We start from the raw sequence: 26,469 nt of genomic DNA on the forward strand, positions 1-26,469 counted from the left end.
TTCCCCCCTTCTTCCCCTTAGTTTCAGACTATGAACTACGTAGGACAACTTGCAGGACAAGTCCTGGTTACTGTGAAGGAGCTGTACAAAGGCATTAATCAGGCCACCCTTTCAGGATGCATTGATGTCATTGTGGTCCGGCAGCAGGATGGTACATACCAGTGTTCTCCTTTTCATGTCCGATTTGGGAAGCTTGGTGTCTTGCGCTCTAAAGAAAAAGTGGTAAGTTCAGAAAGTGGACCAAAATGAAGTTTGGAATACCAATGCATTCCCTTTTTTTCCTCTGTTCTTTCTTTTCTCAACCCCCTGGATATCCAATTAGCAGTCTAGTTAAGTACAGAGCAGTTTTTCATATATGCTGTACGGACTGTGAGTTTTGGAATGCAAAGCAGAACTTCCTGTGGTAATTTAAGGACTCTGCAGGGAGGAAACAAAACAAAACAAAAAAACAATGAATCCTTTGACAGCTTTTGAATTATTAAAAAAAGATTAATACAAGCATATATATTTCAGTCTTAAAATATTTATATGACTATTTACCTATACAAGTTTGTAAGGAAATAAAAGCTTAATAACATTTAACTGATCCCTGATATTGAAGGAACTGTTTTCGGAATGTCTGGGGGACAAATAGAATTTATCTTGAATGCTGATGACCTATCATAAATATTACTCCTTTTGCGACTTTGTTTAATATTGATATGCAGTTGGAAATGCAGTTAATAATATCCACAAGCAAATAAAAATTGGGAATGAAACTTCATTCGTTTGTGGGCTTATTTGGAAGAGAACCTGGTACAATTCCCAACCCAATAGCCTGAGACAGTGGTGCTACCAGAGTGGATCATCCTGCCATTCCGTTTGCATAGACTTTAGTAACTGTGTGCTTAAGGAGTGAATTGCATTGAAATTTGATCTAAAATGAACTGAAGGACTGGTTGATCTAAACCAATCATAACACTTCAGGATTATATACTGTTTTTCTAAGAAAGGCAACAGCACTGAAGAAAACTACCCCCATCTTTATATTTTCTTGTAAAAGGAGAAGAAAATCCTGCTAAAAAAACCACTTGTGTTTTGGGCTTTTTTTTTTGTTACTAATGGTCATACTAGGAGTTGTATGCATTAAGTCGTGAGTTTGTCACAACGCAGCAGTTTTCCTGAATGATTCTTTTGTTTTGCTTTCCCACTTGCTAGTATTTTCTGAATGAGCACACTGTTTACAAAAAGTTGAATTTTTTTTCTTAACAGTTCTGCAACAAATCATGTAATCGAGTATATTTTCAGCAAGGTACAAGAGTAATTTATTATCATGTGTGATTGGTATTCTTTGGCTTGTGGTTTTATTCACATGAAAAGCTGAATTTGAATACAAGGATGATTTCTTCTTTTTTTTTTTAACATTGTAGTGTATTTTATTTTTTAATTATTCTTGGCTTTCCATGTGCTAATGTTAGAAGTCATTCTCCTTCCTATTTGACTGGCCATTTCATGTCATGGTACTGTCACTATGAATGTATGTATTCATATCATATTAGATATGGCTTGAAGGGTAGTTTTTGTTCTTGCATTGGCAGGAAACTGGTTCTCCAGTAATGTACATATTGAATATCCCATAGCAATTGCAATATTTCACTTGATCTCATTTTGAACACTAAACTAAATATAACTTGAAGTGCCAGTGGCATTTTCTACCTTAAGGCAAGCCCATCGTGTTTTTATCTGACAAATACTAGATTTTGCATTATCTAGGCTTAATACATGTAGACATATACAATTAGTTAAGTAAATTTACTGAAAAATAAGGTAATTTTATCTGAACTTTAAGCATTCTGTTTAGAAAAATTTGATCTTAACTGGATGTCCAATATTTCATTAGGAAGAGGAATTAAAATAGTTATATTTTGGGTTTTTTTTTGAAATACATTGCTTTCCCTTTATTTCATAGGGAAGACTAATCTCTATTCTGTGCAACGAATGTAAGTTAAAGAACCTGTTTATGAGCTTAGAAATATTTTCCCTTTGCAAAAGCAAAATGTTGTTGCAGAAGATTGCAGAAGGTTTGTGGTGCCATGTCGTATCCCCATAAACTCATGAGAAGGAAAATCTGAACCAATGTCTGAGTTGCAAAAAGAATTGTGGGAAATGTATATCCTATTAAAATATAGGTTGAGCATTACTTGTGAAACAAAACCTGCTTCTTTCAGGAGGCTTCTACCTTGTCATCTTTACCTTTTGCTCTTTGAGACTCTGATTTGTATGAGATTCCAATCCAGGTTGAACTTTAAGCAGATAAACATGAATAGTCTCAGTCATTCAGCGTTCTTCTAGGGAAGAAAGACTAAATCAATGGTTTGTGGTTCTACAGCTCTAAATTAGGTGAGCAATGTTTTACCACCAGATGTTTTCCACGTTTCTCCACTTTTTTCTTGTAGCTTTTAGGATCTCTACTAACAGCCTGGTGTGTTTTGAGTTAACAAGATAAAAATCATTGTAGCCAATTTCTTTCAAAAAGCAAAGGAGGGAGAAAGAGTGATGATCATACAATGGAATAAAGTTTATCAGAGATTAGCAAGACTTTAGGTCAGTGCTTTCATCTGTGATGAATTAATCACATTAAATTATCTCTTCACAGATTGATATAGAAATTAATGGCGATGCTGTTGATCTTCATATGAAACTGGGTGACAATGGAGAAGCATTCTTTGTACAAGAAACCGAAGAGGAAAATGTAAGGGATCTGTGCTTCGTGATGGTTACAGTACTGTGTTAAGAGTGCTGTGTTAAAAATGCTTGATATAGTACTGTCAGTATTACTACTTCTAAAAACCTCACTTTCTGACTGAAACTTGCATCACTTTCAAATGCTGCTAAGGTGCTTCGTTTTTTGTAGAATTATGTTACCAGTGATTTAAAAAGTAATTAATTCTTTATTAATAGACCATTCTTTGAAGGAATGTTTTTACTTCTGGCGTATAAATTCTTGGTAACTGCAGCTATACAGATTGCAATGCCTTATTTTTTTTGTCATACATTCTCATAGCTTGTGTTAGTGACCTCTGTGCTAAGGAAGGTTGATTATTTTGGCATATATTTTTCTTACACTTTTTAGAACAGTTTTTCATAATTTATTTATGGAACTGTCGCCAATTAATAATAGCTTCTTTGACTTGAAGTCCATGTTGTATTGGAATATAGTAATTAATGTCCTAAGACCTTTTCCAATGGGAAAATAACAAGCCTTTGGGGGAAAAAAAAAAAGGGATAAAGTTTAGCCTAGTTCCTAAGGATATAGAACTTGTGTAATTGCAGAATTTTTCAGTCATACATATTGGTCCACTTTTGGATGTTTGCATTTTTTTTCAGCAAGATAAAGGCAAAGGAATTTTAAATATAAAAATGTAAAAAATTTAGAGGAAAAGGCCTGTCTTAATGAAGTGAAAGGTGAAGCTGTGAACTCGCTGTCAGGAATCAGTGTCTTTCAAGGAAATGAACTTGATCCGCTTACTGGTTTATGACACCCCTTGTTTACTGCATGGGAAGGAGAGGGAGGAAGTACTCATTTTGAAAAGGGTTAAATACTACTTAAAGGGGAAGGAGTAAATAAGCATTTAGACTAGTCTAGCATCTAGACTTAACTAAATGTTAAATTAGGGTGGGAAGTCATAGTATTTATGAGAAAGAAAACTTGAGTTCTGTTTCAGCATACACTGTGAGTAAAATCAAAACTGAAAGCAGTTCTTCTAGCTGCTGTTGTCTTAGCTGTTGATGAGAATAGATCAGTCTTAAGATTCTTTTCAGAAAGCAAGAATGGTAACCACTAACTATGCACTTTCTTTATCTTCCCTTTTGCCCCATTTCATATTTATTATTTCTCATTGTGTTTCTTTTGGTGTAGGTCTTGATATATTTTATTTTCTTGTAACGATGTAAGTAAACACCTGGTGGTTGATTCATAAATATTTCTCTTCATCTGGATTGTTTCTTCAAGGGGCAGTCAGTTTTAACTTAACAGTGTTGGTGCTGGTTTTGTTTTGATGTGTAGGAGATACTTTTTTTTTTTTTTTTTCTTTTTTTTCCCCCCTAACCTGAGTAAATCATAGAATGGCCTGGATTGGAAGGTACCACAAAGATCACCTAATTCCAAACCCCTCTCTACATGATCTCTAGATGCCCCTTCCATCCTACAGCTTTCTGTGAATCTGTTTCAAAATAAACGGACAGCAGTGGGCTTAATTAGCCTAGTTTTGTTAACTCATCTACAATGGATAGAACCATGTGCTCCAAAGCAAAGAATTTAAATATCATTCCATTGACTGAGAATCTATTTATTTCCTTTTTTATTTAGGAAAAAGTTCCTGCATATTTGGCCACATCTCCAATACCTACTGAAGACCAGTTTTTTAAAGACACTGACAATCATTTGATATCAGCTGAAAGTGAGAGGACATGCACAAGCTCAGAAATTCCCCATGCTATGGAAACGGAGACTGTATTCACCCCAGGATCAGTGAAAAAGAAAAAAGAAGAAGAAAGAAATACAAACAAGATATCAGGAAAGATGATCTAATTTCTTCTACTGGGACAGAAGAGATTTTTGAAATGGAAATAAGCTCAGATGATGAGAAAAGTGTTCAACCCCTAAGGTAAACTATTATGTATTGGCTAACTGCTGTTACTGGGTATTGTTCGGCCTTTAAAGAGTAACTGGTACTTTTTTTTCTACTCAAGTAATCCATAACTTTCAATAGGCATTAGGTAGGTTTTCCTTAAACAAAATAAAAAAATCATGGTCTTCTATATTCTTACAGAATCATTCAAGTTTGTCAATTTCATTATAAATATGAGATCCACTTAAGCCTATGTAAATCATAGAATCGCAGAATGGCCTGGGTTAAAAGGACCACAATGACCTCATTTCAACCCCCTGCTATGTGCAGGGTCACCAACCACCAGACCAGGCTGCCCAGAGCCACATCCAGCCTGGCCTTGAATGCCTCCAGGGATGGGGCATCCACAACCTCCTTGGGCAACCTGTTCCGGTGCGTCACCACCCTCTGTGTGAAAAACTTCCTCCTAATATCTAATCTAAATTTCCCCTGTCTCAGTTTAAAACCATTCCCCCTTGTCCTATCACTATCCACCCTTGTAAATAGCTGTTCTCCCTCCAGTTTATATGCTCCCTTCAAGTACTGGAAGGCCACAATGAGGTGTCCCTGGAACCTTCTCTTCTCCAGGTTAAACAAGCCCAGTTCCTTCAACCTTTCTCATAGGGGAGGTGCTCCAGCCCTCTGATCATCTTAATGGCCCTCCTCTGGACCTATTCCAAGAGCTCTGCTTCTTTCTTGGGCTGGGGGCGCCGGGCCTGGACACAGTACTCCAGATGGGGTTTCAAAAGTGCTGACTATAGGGGAACAATCACGTCTCTCTCCCTGCTGGCCACTCCTGTTTTAATGCAGCCTGGGATATAGTTGGCCTTCAGCAAGCATGCACTGCTTGTAGAAAAAGAAACGCGTGAAGGAGTGGTGTCCTCATCTTGCTTGTGGCTAGCAATTAAAAAGTTCCAGTGTAACTTTTGAGGTAGATTGGTGCAGTAAGGTGTTTGAAAACATCTACACAAACTGCAGTGCGGAATATTAGCAGTATACCACATCTGAATTGGACTTCTCTTGTAACTTGAAGTTTACTTTGAAAACTGAAAACTACAGAAATGCATGATCCTTCACTTCAATAGAGAAAACCCTTTACATACGTGTAGTTAAAGCAAGGAATCGGTCCTATATTTCCTAGTGGATACTATTAGTAAATTGGAGCTTGTAGTAAATTTGTCACACATACTAAGAAACCGAAGGAGCTTGCCTGAGTAATAGGAATGATTATAGTAATAGATGAAAACTATCAAGCATTTAAATACATAAACTCCAGGAAAAACCTAATGATTAGTTTTCCATGGAAGTTTCTTAGGCCATTAAATGGAAAAAAGCAGAGTTGATTTTTAGACAAAACTTACTAGTGTATTAGTAGCTTTAATGCTTAGTATACTGTCTGAGTAAATTCAATATCTGATCTGGAAAATAGAAGAATGATTTGCTTTAAGAGAATGAACTGAAAAACCTTCTATTTAATGTGTGTATGGGGATTGTTAGGACACAGCATAGATCTGTGTTCAGTCTTCAGTGCAAGAGCACTGAGACAACAATATCTGGATCACGTGAGTGGCAAGCCTGTCCTTGGCAGGGGGTTTGGAACTGGATGGTTTTAAAGGTCACTTCCAACCCTAGAGATTCTGTGATATGACTGTCATAGTGAAAAAACATCAAAAATCAAAATAACCATCAAGTACAGGAAGAAAGTGAATACAACCTGTGAATGATTTCTTCTTCATTTAATAAACTGTTGCAAGCGAGCGGAGAATTTAGGAATATCATACCAGTAGTGGCTATTTGTAACAAGTGTTTAGAATTCAAATTGATATTCTAGCAATTACTATAATTTGACTAGAGATGAATAAAAAGTTGTAAGTTTGGCTGAAATGTCTACTTTCATCATAGCTGATGAGCAACAGCATTTCCATAATGGTTTTCCTGATTTTATTTTTGTAACCTGTGGAATGAAGAATCAAACAGGCTTTTTATTTGTTTATTTCTAAATAAACAAAAGCACCAGTAGAAGTTCATTCTCAGAGTAGAGAGTTGTGTTGTGAAAGGAAGAATTTTTTGTTAAAAGAATGCTGTTATGGGAGTGACAGGACTGAACAATTAAATTGTAGCAATGCAAGCCCAGAGATGCTGAGATAAGTTCATAGCTACTACGTATTTGTTAGTGGAGTTCATATACAGTCATTCTGATACCAACATAGGAATTGAAATGCATATGCCTATGGCAAGGCCATTAATTTCCCAGATCAAGATGCAGCTGTGGGGAGAAAAATAAATAAATGTAAAGCTATCTTCTCACATCCTGCAAGAATGTAAGGTGATATCAGCAGGTTTTAAGTTATTATTATTAGTATTATTACTATTATTATAAAAACTCTGTTTTGGGGGGGGGGAAGAAATACAGAAATAGAACCTTAGTTGTTATTAGACGTTATGGTGGATTTCAGAGTGAAACCAAGAAAGGAAAAGGGATGAGTGGTGTTCTGACAGGAAGGTCAAAAATTCAGCCACAGATACTAGTACATCATGTCTTATCTAGTTCTTTTCTTACAGTGTGAAAGACAAGCTGTTTCCTGTTTCTTGGGAAAATCCAAAATCTGTTTCCAAATGTTTATACAGCCTTTTTTAAAATATCCTTTGTCTTTTCTAGCTGTGACGGTATGTGCCACAGATTTAGTTATGCTACTCGTGCTTGGCTTACCTAAAATAGTACCAGGATGACTAATATTAGGGTGTATGCTCAGAAAGGAATAGGAGGGCATTATTTCTCAGGTGCTAAGGGTATTGTGTTGTGTCTGTTCTCTCACTCTGCAAAATGGAAAGAATTTTCCATTTCAGTCCCTGCAATTTATCTGTGTTTTCAGAAATGCATTAACTGGGCATTAACTTTCTGAAGCACTCTAATCTAATGTTAAATGACTTCATTGGTTTCTTAATCTTAATCAGTGCATCAGTCTGAAAGAAGTTATCTGCCTCTAAGTCTTATCTGTTTAGATAATGTATAAAATTGAAAACTGAATGAGAGGAAGTGGGTAACTGTCTTACAGAATGTTGCAAAATAGGTAGTTCAGAATTTTTAGTAAAACCATATGTTATGAATGGGAGTGCAGTAGTGTAATATCAATTCTCCCATTTTCTTTTCAGTGGTCTTTGACTGCATTTGGATATTTATTTGTTTCCTACTATATACTTTATAAGTTGTACGCAAGTGTGCTGCAATCAATGAATTCTCCAACCTGTACACTTCTTTCTTTTGATTTTTGGATTCTTAATAACATACAGGTTACATTTCTAACTGGATTAGTAATTCAAATTTCTTATTGTTGACTTTAGACTAAACGTCTCATGTTTTCCCAACAGAGGATCCTCAAATTCTTCACCAAAAGGTGAAGAACAAAAAGAATCTTTGATTTATCACTCGAAGGATCATTACCCATTATCTGATGGAGACTGGTCCCCGCTGGATAAGTAAGTCATATTGTAATGTCATTGTGCATATGAAGATGAATAATTACAATAAAGTTAATGTACCTTTTACTTAGTTTTTTTTCTTGATCTGTAAAGCTATGCAACGTGCCTAGCTTTTGTGATACAGAATGCAGTGTGTGCTACGTATGTGGAACTTTGGGAATTTCCCACATATAAAACCCCTATTTAAGAAGGGTTTGATTTAGGCTTTTCCCATCCATAAATGCTACAGCAAAACGAACTTTTGTTTTTTTCTTCCCTAAGACCACAAGAGCAAAACAGTTTTTAAGTTACAGTTCTCATTTTTTAGAGTGAGTTCCTTTTACTTAAAAGTTGTCAGAAGTAAATGTCGAAGTGTGTATTCTGATGCATACATAGTAACCCCTGTAGGAAAATTAGGATGGAACTTTAACAAGTTAGGTAGTCTGAAGGATGTGTTGAAGTAATCTCTCTTGCCTCTCTGACCATAACTTGCTAATGTTTTTTTTCCCCAGCTGTAGGTGGGATTTGGTGTTACTTTGTACATTCATGAGTTAGTTTTGCAAGACTTCTGTTACTCAGGTCTTGTCCTAGCAAGTTTAAATACTAAATCCTTACAGAGCCAAGGATCTAAAAGCTGTTTTCTGCCTTACTTTTAGATTACACTTTTTTCCTCCTGTTGTTTGTTTGTTTGTTTATGGCTTGTGTGTTTTTTAGCAGAAGGTGGGCTTAGGAAAGAGCTATACCTATACTGCAGATACATTGGAGGAATTTGTTTAGGGTGTTTGCTGTGCAAGTCCTTTAATGTGATTTTGGTTTTAACCTAATTTCTGTCTGAAAACCCTGCTGGGCTTCTTGCCATGTTACAGAATAATTGAAGCTCTGTTAAGCTCTAGAAAACTCTACCAAGAGTAGCTGTGAACAACAAATGCATTTTAAACACTGTAGCTTTCTTCCTTTTTTTTTTTTTTTTTTTTATTTGCTAGCCCTTACTCTGAGCCAGTCTGCCCTAAAAGTGATTCAGAACTAGAAGTCAAACCTGCTGAGAGCTTGCTCAGATCTGAATCTCACATGGAATGGACGTGGGGAGGATTCCCGGAATCAACCAAGGTATTGTTATTGTCTTGAACTTTGTATACTGAGATTTGGCATATTTAATATCATGCATTACAAATGAGTTGGAAATCTGCTCCTGTTCTGTAGGATTCTTAGCTGAAATAGGAAAGTAGCACCCTCTTGTGGCTGGTTGATAGTAGTCTTTGTTCAGTCTTCATTGACTAAAGTAGTTACGGAAAACCTTACAGTGACAATGTAAAAGTTTTTAATTTTTATCTAGAAATTGAATAAAGCAACTCTGGAAAGCACTGTTCTTTATTTTAGGCTAAATTATAGCTCATTCTAGAGGTATGGTAGCCTTAATAAATTTTTTAACTATTGGGAACAACTGATGGCATTTGTCCTGATACATCTTCGTGCTCTTTATTTTTTTTTCTTCTTGCCATGGTTTTTCATGTCAACACCTCCTCCGTGCCACTTTCTTTACTGAACTTGTTCAACAAGCTTGTAAAAAGCTTTTGTTGCAGACAGCTTCACTAATAAGATGGAACCTGTTTTATGTTAGGAAATATTTCTTTGAAAGAATGGTGAGGCGCTGGAATAGGCTGCTCAGGGAAGTGGTGGAATCACCATCCCTGCAGTTGTTCAAGAGATACATAGATGTGACACTTAGGAATGTGGTTTAGTGGGCATGTTGGTGATGAATTGATGGTTGGACTAGATCTTTATGATTCTTTCTTTCTAAAATAAATCTTGAAATTCTTATCAGTGTACTTGTGACCAGACTCCCCTTGTTAACTGGCAAAATTATCTTTGGGTACAAGTTTAATATTAAAAGCAGAGTAAAATCAGTCTGTGAAGTGAAAGGATTGAGTGGAGTTTTGTCTTTCAGATAAGCAAGAAAGAGAAACTGGAACATCCCAGAACAGCTACCATTACTCCATCAGAGAAGACTCATTTTAGAGTCATCCTCAGCTCTGATGAAGTTGAAGATGATGATGTTGTGAAAGATTCTGTCTGTACAGTCCTGAAACCTGAGCCAAGAACTCATCCTATGCTTAAGCAGATGGATGTTAAAGATTCTCTTGCTTCTGCAATTACAGAACCACAAGATTCCTTACCGTTAGATTCTGATCATCATTCCAGACTGTTGGTGGACTCTTTACCAGAAACAAAGCCAACAGCAAAAGTTGACTCTCCTTCAAAAAAGAAAGGTACGTAATAAAACTGCTGATTGTTTCCTTCAGGTGATATACCAAATTTGAGGCAATATGGAAAAAATACAGAATGTTCTTTTTTGATTTTTTCCTATTTAAAGTCTTAATCGTTATTAAAGTTTTAACTGTAATTAAACTTCAATTTATGAATGCTTTAATTCTGAATCATCCGCAGTTGTGTTTGTATTTAATGTGTCTGGATAGTTTCATCTCAGTAACTTGACTGTTAAAATTAACAGGGGTGCACAAGCGAAGTCATCACCAGGGCCCTGATGATATTTACTTGGAGGACCTAAAGGCTTTGGAACCTGAAGTTGCAGCACTCTACTTTCCCAAAAGGTAGCTTTGAATTAAGATTCCATGGACCTGGGCTTATTCTGCAGTTAAACGACATGAATTATTGTGTGGATGATTTAAGTGACCGTGAGCCCCAGTTCTTATTAGAGAATGGAACTTGGGATTTCTAGGCTTTTGTGGAAAAAACAGTCCTAATCTTATTCTTCAACATTCTGGTAAATACTGAGGAGCATGATATTGCTCTGTGACAATAGAATGTTGAGGAACTCTTCTTCCTTTAAATCCAATTTTGTTGCAAATGGAAGAGAAATAAATAAATATTTCCCGATTTAGTTAGAATATTTCAGTATAATAAAGGGTTGAAGGTGGTCCTGGTGGTGTCTGATGTGTGTACTTTTGGATTTATGTTGTAAAATGATGTGTGGCATTAGAGAAAATTGAGATGATTGTTTTTTTTGTGTTTTTTTTTTGTTTGTTTGTTTTTGAGAAGTCATAGTGTGTGTGCATTTGTTTAAAAGTTAAGTATTTATGGAAAATGTGATTCTCTTTTCTGCAGTGATTCTGATCCAGGCTTCAGACAATGGACTGAGTCAGATAACCTTTCTGGTTCCCAGTCACCCCAATCAGTAGGAAGTGCTGCTGCTGATAGTGGTACAGAGTGCATGTCTGATTCTGCTATGGATTTGCCTGATGTCACGCTCTCACTTTGTGGAGGTCTCAATGAAAATGGCGAGATTTCTAAAGGTATGTGAGAAAAGAAAACATAAGTGGTTGTAAAGCTCAGGCATCTAAATGAAGTGCCTTGAATGCTCTGATTTTTATGAAGCATTTGCCTTTAATTAGGCTTACATTCAGAAAAGAAAATGGAGAATTTTAGAAAACTTCATTGGCGTTTGCCAAGCAGAGATTGTGAAATTTAGCGTCAAATTAATTAAGAGCACACTGTATCTTGAGAAACTTTCTTACTGCTTTTTCATACTGCTAATTGCATCTCTGACCACTCTTTATTTCTGGCTGAAATTCCTTGCTTAATTCGATGTAAGACTTCAAAAATTGTATTCTTTCCAATTGCCTGGTAACTTTTCTTCTGTTCAGTGTTTTTTAAGCCTCTGGGAGATCAATATATTGTTATCTAGTACTATCTTCTCTCCTGCTTTGCTTTTCCTTTCTTAAATGTTTGTTAACACTTACCTTTGTAACCATTTAAATCCTCTGTCTTAAAGTTCTGCTTAACTTTCAAGTTGTATACATTTTTGAGGGAGCTTCTAGGAGCATGTAATTTCATGATTATTTTTAATATTACTTATTTAACAATCATCCCATCTCAAGGCATCAAGTGAAATTTTACAAGCTTATTATTAGGGCTCAGAACAAATAACACCCTCATTTCTTATTTCTCCTTCCTGTGATAGTTAAAATAAGTGGTACAAAGCTTTACATGCTACTGAGAAGAAAAGCAGCCACAAGACTGACATGTAGGCCATATTAGAATAGCTTGATGATACTGCAAAATCAGCAGAGGTTCTGAAATTACAGAAAATATTTTTCTAGATGCAAACTAATCAGACCTTTTAGGATTTTTATTTCTAATTTTAATTTAAATTTGCTTCAATTGCAGAAAAGTTCATGGAACATATTATTACTTATCACGAATTTGCTGAAAACCCTGGACTCATAGACAATCCTAATTTGGTTATAAGGATTTATAACAGGTAAATTATCCGTATCATACAACTAGTTCACGGAAAAGCTTATTTTAAATCTACCACATAAAGTGAATGCACTTTTTAGCTTCCTGTGTGTTTTTGATGGATCTGCTCCTTAGTCTTAGATAACTGTTTTTTAATTAAACTCTTGGATTAAATTTAACAAAATATTTCTTTTCAGCTCTGATGCTGAATTGTGTATATTAAAGTAACTCTGTTTGTAACCAGTTTTAATATTAGATGTTGCTTGCAAGTGGATGTATTTTCTTTGAGGAGAGAGCAGTTTGCAACTGTTTACTTCTATTCAGGTTTTGTAATAACTTCCCAACGTGTTTTAAAACAGGTATTATAACTGGGCATTGGCTGCTCCAATGATTTTGAGTTTGCAAGTATTTCAGAAAAGTTTGCCTAAGGTAAATAGAGATGTTTACTTCTTTGAAGATTTTGCAGATAATAATGCATGTTTATCTTTATTCTGTTTTTCTACACAAAATTAATAACTTGCAAATTTTTTCAGGCTACTGTTGAATCTTGGGTCAAAGAAAAGATGCCAAAGAAGTCTGGAAGGTGGTGGTTCTGGCGCAAGAGAGAAAGTATGACTAAACAGGTAACTGAGACTTGATTTGTTTTTGTTGTTTTTTTTTTTTATTTTCCATAACTACTAAAAGATGAAAAAACTCATTTGTCAGATGTGCCTCAGAACACTACTGCGCATGTAACTGTCACTGATGGTCATTTGGTAGTTGCTCATCATAGCTGTAGCTACTTCTGAATATTTAGTCTCAAATACTACCATCATTTTTCACCATTCCTTCAATCATTTATTCTATTTAGGTGATGCACAGTATTCTTAAAATCCTTTCTTCTAAGCCATAGGCACTTGTAAAAGCTACTCTTCACTGCAATATATTTTAGGAATGTATACACAAATAGATAAGATGCATAATAGATATCATGCTGAGACACCCACATTTTAGACTAAATTAAACTTTCTAAACATTGGAAATGTCTTAAAAAATAGATATTTTTTAAGAAGTAAATTTATAAGCTTAGAAGTTCACTGCTCCTTTACTGCTCCTTTTATGCCGAATTCATCAAATTCAAGAGCGATTCTGTGTCATGGAATAGCTTATATACTTCACTGATAGCTGTTTGCTTATGTATGGATTATGAATTCACTTGGATTGGTTTAAAATGCTTAAAATGTCGATATGTTCCTTATTATCATATTGTTTTAGATACCAGAGGCAAAAGAGGGGAAGTCTGAGACGCAAAGAGCAAATGAATTGCCAGCAACTATAAAAGAGCAAGTTAATAGTAGGTGTGTTCCTGTCTGAAGACTATTTTGTGGACTGAATTATGGTTTTTTTCCTCTTTTCTCATGTTGGTGGTTTTGTTGTTGGGTTTTTTGTCTTTTTTTGAGTGAAGAATTCATTATTGCTGTGAGAAGAAACATTTTCTTCTAAGCTAGTGAAGAGAAGCCAAATATGCTTGGCAAACAACTCAGCAGAATTATATGTCATTAGACATTGTAGGAACTAGAAATACACTACAGTTATTTCCTAAATCCTATTGTTTTTACTTCTCAAATCCTGATGTAACTGACAGAATAACAAAGACATATATGGTAACCTTTAGCAATGGGCCACTGTTCTGCAACTTATTAAGTATAGTAGGATTGTTTCTGAGATATTTTTTGTCATTCTTTTTTGTATAATCCTAGTGTTGTTTGAATAACTTAAAACATCTGCAGTTTTTTGTAACGTGAAATAATTGAAACATAAAATAACATTAATTACAGTACACAAGTTGCCCAAGATTGTAGTTGAAAACAAGCAGTATTTAGCACTGTGTCAGACTAAATAACCCACTGTGTATCCTCATATTCGCCTTTGATTTTATTAAGATATTTGTAAATGTTGTTGATGTCTTAAAACTTAAGAAACTGAACATGCTGTAAGATTCAGAAAGATTAAATGCTGCTTTTAATCTTGAAATCTCTAATTAGCAGAAAAATAAATCTATGACTTACTTTAAAAGGTGAGCTACTCCACTAATTTATCACACGCAGTTTAAAATATGTAGTAAGTGTAGCAGCTTTTCTTGAAAACAAAGCCATTACTCACTCAATATCCCTTTCCATCTGCAGTCTACCTTTAGTGACCACTTGACGCTGTCTCTACTAAACTCTTGTGGAGCCAGCTAGACTATGCACAGTAATATTTAGAGTAGCACCAATAGTAGCATGCATTACAAGTCTTATTTGCTAATTGGCATATACTGACTTCATCTGGGCATGGGCTAGACTTTCGACTTTGTTAATCTTTGCTAGTAGTAAATCTTTGACATAAGCAGAAATTAATCTTGAATCTTATACCATTAAAGAAGGATTTTCTGCAGCTTAAATTTCTTCTTCTTGGTGTCATATTAGACCCCCAGAAGATGATTCATCTAGTGATGAAGCATCACAAGAATTGAAGGAATCCTTGAAAATAGATTCTGCTCCAGTAGAGCATCCAACTCATGGGAACGTTCCATCTTACAAGAAGTCACTTCGGCTGTCTTCCGACCAAATTGTAAGTGGCGTGCCTTCCTTGCACAGTTAATGCATCATAGTTCTCTTGCTCTCTTTGTTCTGATTCTAAAAGTTGGGCTTTCTCTGCTTTTTAGAAGCTAAGCACAGAAACATTTCACAGAATCAGGAGTGATACTGGGATTACTTTTCTAGCAGTAGGAAAAAAAAAGGAATGGGGACACTTGAAATGTAACAGTAACAGTTGAATTTTAAAGGAAACAAAATATTTTCCATTCCATTCCATTATGGGCAACTTCTGTTTTTTTTTTTAATTAATAATCATAATTCTGGGTTTTAATTTTAAAAATAATAATTTCTTATAAAGTTCTATAAGTAAACATTCTTATTAAGATGTTTCCAAAGAAGTGATGTTATTGCTTTCTGCAGTTTGGGTATTCTGGAATCTCAACTGCCAAATAATGTACAACAAAGATGATGGGCAGTTTACTCATTTCATATTAATTTACAAGTTAATTCTACTATTATCTAAATATATGGCCCTCATCAAGTAAGCATTTTGAGAAAAGCACCCACTAGATAGAAAATAGTGTTGCGTGATCGGTTGTGTATGTAGTAAGCAGATAATTTATTTATATGCTAGTATATTATCAAATATACTTAGTTGTTAATACTGTAAGTATACTGTAATAGCAAGAATTAAGTAACATCTTTTAATATTACTATGGCCAGTGCTGCTGTAAGCAAATGTAGGATCTATGGACAAATGTATACCCAGTAAAAAAGGAGACTTAACCAGTAGAGCAATGCCAGTGTTAAACTAAAGCATGGTTCACTTTTTGATGAGCTAATCAAAACAGATGAGGAAGAACCTACAAGTTTTTTTTCTGTTAGCTTATTTACCATTCTAAAAATTCTGAAGAGACACTAATTTATATTTTCAATTATTTTGATTTATCCTAAAGGCAAAGTTGAAGCTCAGAGATGGCCCTAATGATGTTGTGTTTAGTATCACAACCCAGTATCAGGGGACTTGCCGTTGTGCAGGGACAATATATCTCTGGAACTGGGATGACAAAATCATCATATCAGACATTGATGGAACAATAACCAAGTAAATATTGTTTTTCTTTCTTTTCTTTGTATTTGTTACATTACTTTGCTTTATTAATGCTGTCTTCCTTTTCAAAGTAAGATAAAGAAGCCTGATTTAAGATGGCTACTGAAGAATATTTATTAACAGTTAAGAGAAATGCTTGTTGTTTTGGTTTAAATTTACACTTGTGTTTACAGCAAACTAGAAAACGTCTTTAGCATTCTTGCATTATTCTTTAAAATGTTCATCATGTGACTACTGCCCTTACAGTCAGTCTTGTCTAGGTTTAGCAAGCACATGATAACTTGGGAACTGACTTGTGCTGTATGGCTACCACTAATGGCTCAGTGTGCAATAGGTACTAGCTCTCTTTCAAAATGGCTAAGACCTTCTGCAGAGGTGTTTCTGTAAATACTCTTTGCAAACTGTCTATTCATTAGTAGTTGTCTTTAACAAAACTCATAGCTTAGTTTCAGCTATCTCCAATTTTGCTTTTAGGTCTGATGCTTTGGGACAGATACTCCCTCAGCTTGGCAAGGACTGGACTCATCAGGGCATTGCAAAACTCTATCATTCCATAAATGAGTGAGTATGTAATCTATGAAGCATGTAGGCCCTTTCTGGAATTTAGGAATTAATGGGCAGGTAATTGAATTGATGTTAGTAGTTTTGCATGTTGGCCTAAATGATGGAAAGTAATCACTTCTGTCAAATGCAAACAAAGCCAGGTTTTTCCCTCAGGTGTATCCGTTTACAGGAATGGAAGCCATCAGTTCTGTTAGTTCTCTTCTCAAATTTCTGATTCTGCATTTGAGTTTTTTTTTTTTTTTAAATCTATGTAACGTTTTTGTGACTACAAGAGTGTACTGATAGTAATAACTTCTCAAACAGTCGTGCCTATGTTTGTTTCCAGTAACTCAGGTTAATCACAAAGCCTTTACTAACATGGCCCAGTGTGAATTCAGACCTAAACAGTGTCTCCCAATATCTAGATACTTCTTGTTTTAACATGTTTATTATCAAACTCAAGTGAACTTTCCTTAGGATATGATTCCATGTTCTGAAACAATCTTAATTAAAAACTTACATGGACACACAGGTTGCTGGCCTGGATCAAGTTTTGTGTTATTCGCTTTGTTGCGTTTCTGACATAAATTGACACAACCCAGCAAAACAGCAATTTCCCCGTCTGCTGTCTGGATTAGTCAACTGTGCATGCTCACCTTGTAATCTGCAGGACCTGCAGAGGCAACTTATGTGACTAGAAGAGGGGAGGAGGGAGTGGGAAGATAGCTTACTTGTTGCAGCAGTGGTGAGATGTATGCTTAGTTTAGAAGCGTGGTGAGTCGCACCCTTGTAAATGTACTGCTCTTTTAAGAGGTATATAGCCTTGTAATATTTATGTCCAATAACTTTGTGCAAAATAAATCTACTTTGTTCCTTCTCATTTAGATTAGATCCCTTGTTTAACAATTAAAAAATAAATAGAGATGCCAGAAATAATACTTGCTACTGAGGATCACGGAGTCAGCTGTTAAACCATTTCATAGTCCCCTTCAAATAATTAAATTTTATCTTTGTTTCTTAGTTCAAAGCTTAGTTTAGAGTTTCTTCCCCTCCCCCCCTCCCCCCCCCCAAATAATTTTGAGGCCTTGGAAATCCTTTGTTGACTTTTGCTCTGTTTCATAGAGCTAAATTTCATGTGTGGCCCCTTGCAGTCTATGGCAGAAAACTTGAACTTTGTTTTGTGTTCAATATATAATAGAAAGGTAGTTTGGAAATTATTTGCCGAATAGAATCAGATCTCTGAAAATCTGCATAAAAAGTTGAGTCTCTTGTGTATGCTTTAGTCATTTACAAATCTATTTAAGAGATGGCTACGAAGTCCTCAGGACAAAAAATGGGGCTTGATGAGTACTTCTTGTGCTTCCTTCACTCTGAGCTGCAAATTCTGGTAACGATCTGAAAAATACCAACCAACAAGACAGGAGATCTGGTATCCAATATTATGCAATGCAAATAAATAATTGTTAACATCTATATCTGGGCTGCAAGAAACTGGGAGATACCAATGTGGTGTTTATCTAAGTGCAGTCTAGTCTATCTAGATACATAATCTTACTGTTACTATTCTTGTTCTGTTTTGCACTTCTTAATTTTGATAGAGCCATGTTTTTAAACTATAATATACTTTTCAGATACCATAACACTGGAACAGTCTTTTCCTGGGAATTGGTGCAGCTTTCCACAAGTCAATACCTAACCTAGTGCCTCTGGACATTGTTGCAACAGGATATTTGTGTTTACAAAGAATGTCTTCAACAGTAAAATGAACTAAATTGGTATTTCTTTTCTAGAAATGGCTACAAGTTTCTGTACTGTTCTGCTCGTGCCATTGGAATGGCGGATATGACTAGAGGATACCTACACTGGGTGAACGACAAAGGAACAATTCTTCCCAGGGGACCTCTCATGTTGTCCCCCAGCAGTTTGTTTTCTGCCTTTCATAGGTAAGCATGTGGGATTTCATACATCTATTTGCTCCCCATCTCAGAGAAAGAAGCAAATTTAAAAGATTTCTAATGCTAATCATTATAGTTGTAACCAAACGTTCTATTCTGTGCTAGATTTGCTACTGAGACTTGGATGTCCCTCTAGCAATAAGCTATTTATCTGAATTTTACTTTTGTTTTTATGGACGTGTTAGATGTGGCTGCAAAGCACAAAACATCAGTCACACAGCATCTCATTTTCTACTTTCTTCATTCCTCAGGTCTGTGACTGATTACTGTTAGGTTCTGCTCTTATCAGTACAGTTTTCTGATCTTGCAGTATTAGGAGTGTTCTATACACAACTGCCTGCAGAAGCATATTTAGCTATGATTTGATTCAACCAATCTTTTGAACTGCAGTCTGCCTGTTCTTGATGAGAAGAGCTCATAATGTAAAAGTCTTTTTGTTCTTTTTTAAAAATTAAAACCAAACCATTAAATAATGGCTAACAATGACAGCTACATCCACTGTAGTTGCTTGGCAGGCCTCCTTCAATTTTTTGGTCCAGATGGTCAGTTTCCAAACTGCATTCATAATCTGTGAATTTCATTACATTTACCTAGTCTATGTACAGTTTACTCACCTATTTCTACTGTAGATATTGGAAAACAATCTTTTATTCTTGTATTATCTCTTGCATCATCCCTGGAAAAGTATTTACCATGTCTATGTAACCAGCCACAACAGAAACAGGAATCAATGAGAATACAATCATCAGATAAATGGGCGCAGGATACCTACTATTTGCTCATGGTTTAAAGATTGACTATTCAAATTTTATTCTAGGGAAGTAATAGAAAAGAAGCCTGAAAAGTTCAAAATCGAATGTTTGAATGATATCAAGAATTTATTTGCTCCCACTAAACAACCTTTCTATGCTGCTTTTGGAAACAGGCCCAATGTAAGTCTGAGCTTTTCTAATTGAAGGGTTAAAATGTATGGAATACTTGGGAAGGAAAGGAAATGGGCTTTTATTGTTGTGTCTATTTAAGTTTGAATATGACAACAAGACACTGGTCTTTCTCTGAGTTTGGTCATGAAAGTCCAAATGCAGATACCTTCAATGAAGGCTGCCAGGACTACTTCTAGGAAAACTGCTACACAGATGTATTAGTATTCTCTGGATATAACACCTTTCCAAATTCTTTCTCAGCATTTTTGCATCATAACTAAGGGTATTTGATTTTCCTCAGTCTTGAATCTTTTTTCCTATCAATACAATTCCTGTACTTTCTCTACAGTTATTGTAACTGAGCAAGGGAGAGGGGTACTCCAAAGAGGAACAGTGTCATGAGAAGTAGCATTATGTGATATAGATTTTGTGGTGCATATTTGTGGTCTGAGGCTTGAGAACAAGGCTGATGGGGTTGAGAGAGAAGTGTTTTGTTATGGTCTACTTTTGGGGGGTTTGATTTTTGTTTGTTTCTTTTCAGAGACAGTTTTACTGAATGCTTTGTATATCACAGAAAGAAATTCTAAAGTACGTGCATTTGTTCATGCTTCTTGCAGGATGTATATGCCTACATGCAAGTGGGAGTTCCAGACTGTAGAATATTTACTGTGAATCCAAAGGGTGAACTGATCCAAGAAAGGACTAAGGGAAACAAATCTTCGTAAGATCATTTTTATTATTTCAGTTAGAAAAGGTACTTGGGAATGAGATTACAAAATAAGTTCCAGTTGTGGCCATGATGATTCCTTATGATCTCCTATTACATACAAGGCAAATTTTTATTTGCCAGAGACATTGCAGCTTTGGTTACTTAACTGAAACTCCTCAAAAAGGGAAGTAAACTGGCAAAATAAAATTGAAAATTGCTCCTGAAGTAGCAGTACTTAGTGTTTAGTTTTCTGGTCTAGACTTCTAAAGCTTTTTTGGCTACAGTTGAGCAGTGACTAGACTGTTAAATAATGGTGTTTTTTTTTTTTTCTTTTTTTTTTTAATATAGGTATTACAGACTAAGTGAGCTTGTGGAACATGTGTTCCCATTGCTTAATAAAGAACAGAGTTCTGCATTTCCATGCCCAGAATTTAGCTCCTTTTGCTATTGGAGAGATCCTCTTCCTGACCTTAACATGGAAGACCTGGCCTGAAAAATACTTCTCACCTAGAAATGGAATTTCATTTTCAGCTACTCGTCTTCAGTTTAAATGTGAAGAACTTTCTTAATGAAGATTCTAATTTATATACTGGTACCATAAGTCTTACTAAAGAGATCACTTTAACTCCGTTGGTGTAAGACGAAGAAAATGCAAAGCTGCTGTCCAATTTTTTGTGGGCTTTTGATTTTTTTTGTCTGTTTCTTTATTGCCTGTCTTTGTATACCTGCTCTAAGGCACTTGAGATTGGTCTGTCATTGATGGCCACGGTATCCAAGGGGTTCATGGCAACTAAATGCTGAGTGACTTTGCATTTTCGTCAGTCAGACTTTATTGTAAGCATAGATTTTTTGTATTAGTCTTAGTAGTATATTTTCTAAAACAAAGCCAAAAAGTATATGGAAACTGCCAAATAGAATGTCAGACCTATTAATAAAAACCATGGTCTAGTGTTCAGATGAGCAATTAGACCTTTTTTTGCAGAGGATCCAGAACTGAAGACAGTGTGCTCTTTCTCCACTAAAATACAGAAAATGTGTGGCCATTACTAGGCTGACAGTGTGAAAACACAAAATTCATCTTCAAATGTAAATATGCCTTCTGTCACATGTGCAACACTGTTCTTGTACAGTTTGTGCTCAAACTAACTCTGCTGCTCTTTTTTTTTTTAATATGCAATGCTTAAACTAATTCATAAGCTTGTTAAAATGAAATGTTATCAGATATTAGTATGGCTTTTGTTGCTTTCAGGCGGCACTATTTCATGTGAAATTTCCATCAAGAGAAATCTTGAACGTTTCTGTAAGAGCTGGGGAGCTGGCATTTTGATTTCACTTTTCATCATGGAGGTGTGTGTGTGTGTGTGTGCTATGTTAGGCCAGTAGAAAGTATGTTCAGATTATATTCAGGGAATTGTTATACTAAAAAAAAAAGTATTTAATTTTTTTAATTACCTATTGCAGGTCTTTCCAGAATTCTGTATTGCAGATTTTCACTAGCTGGAAGGAACTGTGGCTCAATAGTGAGATTCCAGGTATAAGAATGGCTAAATGCTGCAGAGCAGAATGAAATCCTTTTTTTTTTTTTTCTTTTTGTTTTATTCATAAACATTATGCTGGTCATTCCTCAGGTTCAGATCAGAGCCTGAGAACAAATTGCATTCCAAGTCTAGTGTTTATCAGCTGTGAAAGTCGCTAATTAATTTCTCCTTCCAAAAATACTTGAAAATAAGAGAAAAGTAGTTCTGCTTTTTAAGTTGAGCTAGTACATTTAATGTCCTTAGGACAAGTCTGTGGTGAGGATTATATGCTTCTAGCCTGTAGAGCTTAATGCCTTCAGCCATTTAAACTTCAGTCCCAAACTTTATGTGGATGCAGTCTTTTCTGACACTTTCTAAGCAAGAAGTTCCTGAAGCTATGTACCAAGGATCCTGCCAGGCTCTGGAGCTGAGCTCTCACCTTTACACAACTCCCAGTGGCAAAGTAAGTGATCTTTAGAAGGTGCTTGTATGGCTACTGCTGCAGTGCATACCTAGGGCTGCATCTGAGAGAAACGTGCTTGGCCAGGCCCTTCTGCTCCAACTTACTTGGCCTGGGTGTAGGAGAAGATCTCTGTTATGCTAAATGTAGAAGAGTGCATTTAGGGAATCTTATCCCACCCACAGGAACGTTTCCTTTATCAAACTGAGTAGTCTCAACCTAGCATTCTCATGTAACACCAGCCTAATGCTAGACAAGTGGTGAATTGCATGGAGGCAGTAATTTTCAGATTGCTATATAAATTAAATTACCTTTTATTTTCTTATAGAATTCCAGTATATTCCTGTGACTATAAAGCATTAGAAAAGAAGGAGGGGGGGGGGCAGGATAAATGTGGAAGCTCTCATTCAGAATGGGATTATGAGGATGGAAAGGAAAATACACCTGTCTGTCATTGTGTGCCATGCATGTTAGCGGACTTGAAGGGCATCCTTAAACAATGAGAACAATACATTCAGTGACTGTTTCAGCAAATTTTTGCTCCTGTCATCAATCTACTGAGTGTTTAAGTGGATTTCACAGGATTCAACCAAAAGCGTATTTTACTCTACTCCATTATTTTATTTGCACTATGTCAGAAGCTTGCAAATGTCATTCCATGTATCTTTTCCTTTCTTTTTTAAACTTCTACTCCCTAGATTTCTGTAGAAACTTACATTTTCATGATCACTAAGTGTTTTGAAAATCAACGGGATTTGAGCTTTTAAGCCACTTAAATTCCTTAAGATAGGTAAGAATCCACATAATAGTTTAATTGCAAGTTGTAATAGTCTGTGTGAAGATTCTATTTTTCATTAAGGTTATGAAACTGCTTCTGCTAAAGCAGACCTTTGTGAAAATCAAAATCTTACGTACCATCCCTGACATTCTTGGCAGCCTTGATGTTACATAGGTTTGGGGAAAGGAGAACACTTTGAGGAAAATACCTTAGTGGGATTCCAAACTGTGCAGATTGTTACCAAGGCTTGGCTGTATCTTTGTTCATTTCTTTTTTTTTTTTTTTATCTTAAATTCTATTCATCTTTCCGGGTTGGTAAGAAGAGAAACTGGATTTTCAAGTGGGGACTTGGATCAGCAGTGAGAATTAATGAGAATTAATGAATCAAGAGTATTTCCAAATGCATATGATTCCAGATGATATGAATATGGCTGCAGTGAGCTCCTCATTCTGCTGACCTGTTGTTTTGCAGTATAGGGATGTTCAAAAAGTTGCTTACTTAAAAATTTTGCTTTTCAATCTCTGTAACAGCTGCTCTGTTTGGTTTTTGGTGATATGTAAAAGTGTTCTTGAGAATTTCTGGTACAAGTAAGGTTGATTGGTTTGGTTTTTGTTTTGTTTTTAATTTGACTCATATGCAAAGCTTTGTTCAGCTTTTTCTAATCCTCCTTAGGTACAGAATATGGGTTACTGTACTTGTCATTGCATACCTACATAGTTTGGAGTACTGGACACTTTATTGACAAGGAAAGGCATCTTGTCGCTACCAAACTGTAGGCTTGTACTGCAATATTAGTATGAAAGGGGGAATATATAGAGTCTGCATTAGCCTGTCCTTTGTTACCTTAGTTGAGAGAAGTGGCCTGAAATCATGTTTGAAAACAAGTTGTGCTGTACTTAAAACTAGCACAAGTAACATATTCTTTCTATGAAAGAGGAACTTTCTGAGTGTGTGTGTGTGTGTGTGTGTGTGTGTGTGTGTCAGCACATACACCTCCCTGTTAAGGCTGTGTTGTTGAAGATGCAGATCCACTTAGCGTTGAACCATCTCAAAAGCTGAGTCAGTGATACCTGTCCAGGAAGAGCATTGCAAGAGCACTGCAATTCAGAACTTGTTAGTGACTTGGACATTACCCATTTCTGTGATGATTTAAACATCAGTAACTTTTAAGTGGTTCACATTTCTGGATTAATTTATTTTTTACTGTTCAAAGCATGCTTGTGGTTCAAAAGGTTGGACATAACCCCTGACAGTATCCAAGTGCATGTGCAATATGGCTCGTGTATCCTCAGCTTCCTGTCCTTTTTTATTTTATATTTCAACTGGAAAGGTTTTAATGCTCGTGTCATCTTACTTATGGAACTTCTGAAACAAACGCTGAATCTGCTTATGGTAAAGACAAAAATAAATGAGATTTCGTATTAATATCCCATACAAGTCTTCCAGAAAATACTGTCATATAAATAAGAGTTGTTTAAATGGCTTTAGCGCGAATTCATAATGAAATGTCAAAAATATACGATGGATTTGAGAAGCCTTTAAAATGTCACTTTTGCCTAAAGTAGTTTTAGTTTCCAGAGTTGAATCCTGTTGAATAGAATGGAATTGTTTTGGGATTTTTTTTTTTACAGTGTTAATTATTTCCAGATGAAAGTTACATTTGGGTTTGTTTTGAGAATAGGAAAATTCTCTTCAATAGTTTGTTTCATTTTTACGGTGAAGATGTGGAACATCTGACTATTCAGGCAACCCAATCACTAATAAGGTAGTGTGTTTAAAGCTGTCAAATGTGTGACTGTACCAATAGTGGTTTTTGTTAAGACTGGACTATCTTGGGTGCAGTAACCCACACTTCAGTGCAATGCATATTGATGTTGAGAACAATGTTATCATAATAAACAAACTTAAACTCACTTTTTTTTCTTCAATTTGTACTTAGGAATTCTATTTTTGTATTGCTAATTTAATGAATGTTGGCTTATTTAAATTGCATTTATGTTTACATTTAGAGTTGCTGTATTAAGGACAACGATACATTTGCTTTCTCTCGTGCTTGGTTTAGTTGTAGAGTATTTATACAGCTGACAAATAATTGCTGTAATCAGACTTGCATTATCTGCCAATACCAATATTTGCTTATAACTATAATGAAAGTAAACATGCGTTATTAATGTCAGGTAACAGATGCACTGTAATCATAGATACATCTTGGGAACACACAAGCTGCCTTGAAGAAAATCCAGCAACGATGTAGCGTAAGCACTTGTAAATCTGCCCTAATTTGGAGTTTTATACTAATTCTGTTCGAGCTAACTTTTTCCTTTCAAGGCAAAGTATTGTCTTCCAAGACAGCTGTTTAATTTGCTTGAGGTAATTATTGTGAGATCATCTTGGAAAAGGGATCTCAAGCTTTTGGTAGAAACTTACCCTTCCTGGCCTCTTACTGCTATGGATAAACGCAACTGACTAGCAATCTAACAAAACATCCAACCATTTCAATCACAATTAAATGTATGACAAATCTACATCAAAGTGTAAATCACGTTGTGCCTTTTGATCCTTCTGCAGTTTAAGTCTTATCTCTTGCATTGCTGTCACCAGTGCACACTAACTTTCCTCTGCCCAGACACAGCTTAGTGCTAGTTTTATCTCCTGCTCCAGTGACAGAATTTCCACTGGTATTTGGAGTGCCCTGTGATTCTGCTCATGCACAGAAACCTCTTTGCATCTGGGTGCTTCACAACACTGCCCGTCTTTCACACGTAGGTTTCAGTGCTCATGCATTGTGTGCAGTGAGCAACAATGCCACTGCAAGCAGTGCAAAGGTGGGTTTGTTCTGTGTATGCCAGATGTTCAAATTTGTTGCAGAAGTATTGTCTGGTCTTGTATTGTTTTTCTGTAGCTGACAGTAAGTAAGCCTGTTCTCGGTGGGTCTGTTGATCTGTCTGTGAGAAGTCTTAGACACGTAGAGAGTTAGAGGCCTCTGCTGTAAGCTCCTATAGAGTGCTGGGCAACTGGTCACTGTGCTTTGAGGGCCTTAGGGGCTGGCAAGGAGCCTCACCAACGGCTTGCCGGAGTCCCAAAGGAAGGTGGTTGCATAGCCTGTGAGGTGGCAGGCCTGATCTCCCTGTGAGAGGGAGAGGTGGTGAGGAGGGGAGACCACAGCAGGGTTGTGTCTGGAATTCCATGACTGTTCCTGTGTCTTCCAGTGCCTGCATCCAGCATGTGAGGACCCAGTGCTGTTACATACAGTCTGGTCCTTTCTTCTTTCCCAGCTGGGCTCCTGCATGTGAGTTAACCTCCACTTTTCCCACAGTCACACAATGAAGAGGTGGGCAGGCATGCTGAAGGAGTGCTGCAGGGAGCCGTGCGGCCCTAACCATGTTCTGATGGGTGTGGCTGTAGTTTCCAAGAATGGAATTCTTGTGTGTGTGCAAGGGCAGGCTTTGTCATGCCATCATCCGTTTTGCACATCGAGAGCCCTGGGGGAGGCCGTGTGTGCACCTGGGCACCATTTGGGCCAGATACAATGAACTGTGTGTTGGGATA

The 26,469-nt window shown here is 36.2% G+C and overlaps 1 protein-coding gene across 1 annotated transcript; it reads left to right on the plus strand.

Moving 5' to 3' along the window:
• LPIN2 (lipin 2) lies at window positions 1-24,833 on the plus strand. Its single transcript, XM_010708724.3, is given in 20 exon segments — window positions 1-222; window positions 2,636-2,731; window positions 4,349-4,517; window positions 4,520-4,646; window positions 8,019-8,126; window positions 9,092-9,215; window positions 10,054-10,375; window positions 10,618-10,717; window positions 11,232-11,419; window positions 12,294-12,387; window positions 12,725-12,794; window positions 12,899-12,988; window positions 13,620-13,702; window positions 14,813-14,957; window positions 15,880-16,028; window positions 16,509-16,595; window positions 18,368-18,520; window positions 19,350-19,464; window positions 20,073-20,176; window positions 20,513-24,833. Coding segments are annotated over 20 exon segments (2,661 nt in total). The 5' UTR covers window positions 1-30; the 3' UTR covers window positions 20,658-24,833.
• The last annotated feature ends 1,636 nt before the right edge of the window (window positions 24,834-26,469 follow it).

The sequence above is a fragment of the Meleagris gallopavo genome, chromosome 3, assembly GCF_000146605.3.
Source record: "Meleagris gallopavo isolate NT-WF06-2002-E0010 breed Aviagen turkey brand Nicholas breeding stock chromosome 3, Turkey_5.1, whole genome shotgun sequence".
Taxonomy (NCBI): domain Eukaryota; kingdom Metazoa; phylum Chordata; class Aves; order Galliformes; family Phasianidae; genus Meleagris; species Meleagris gallopavo.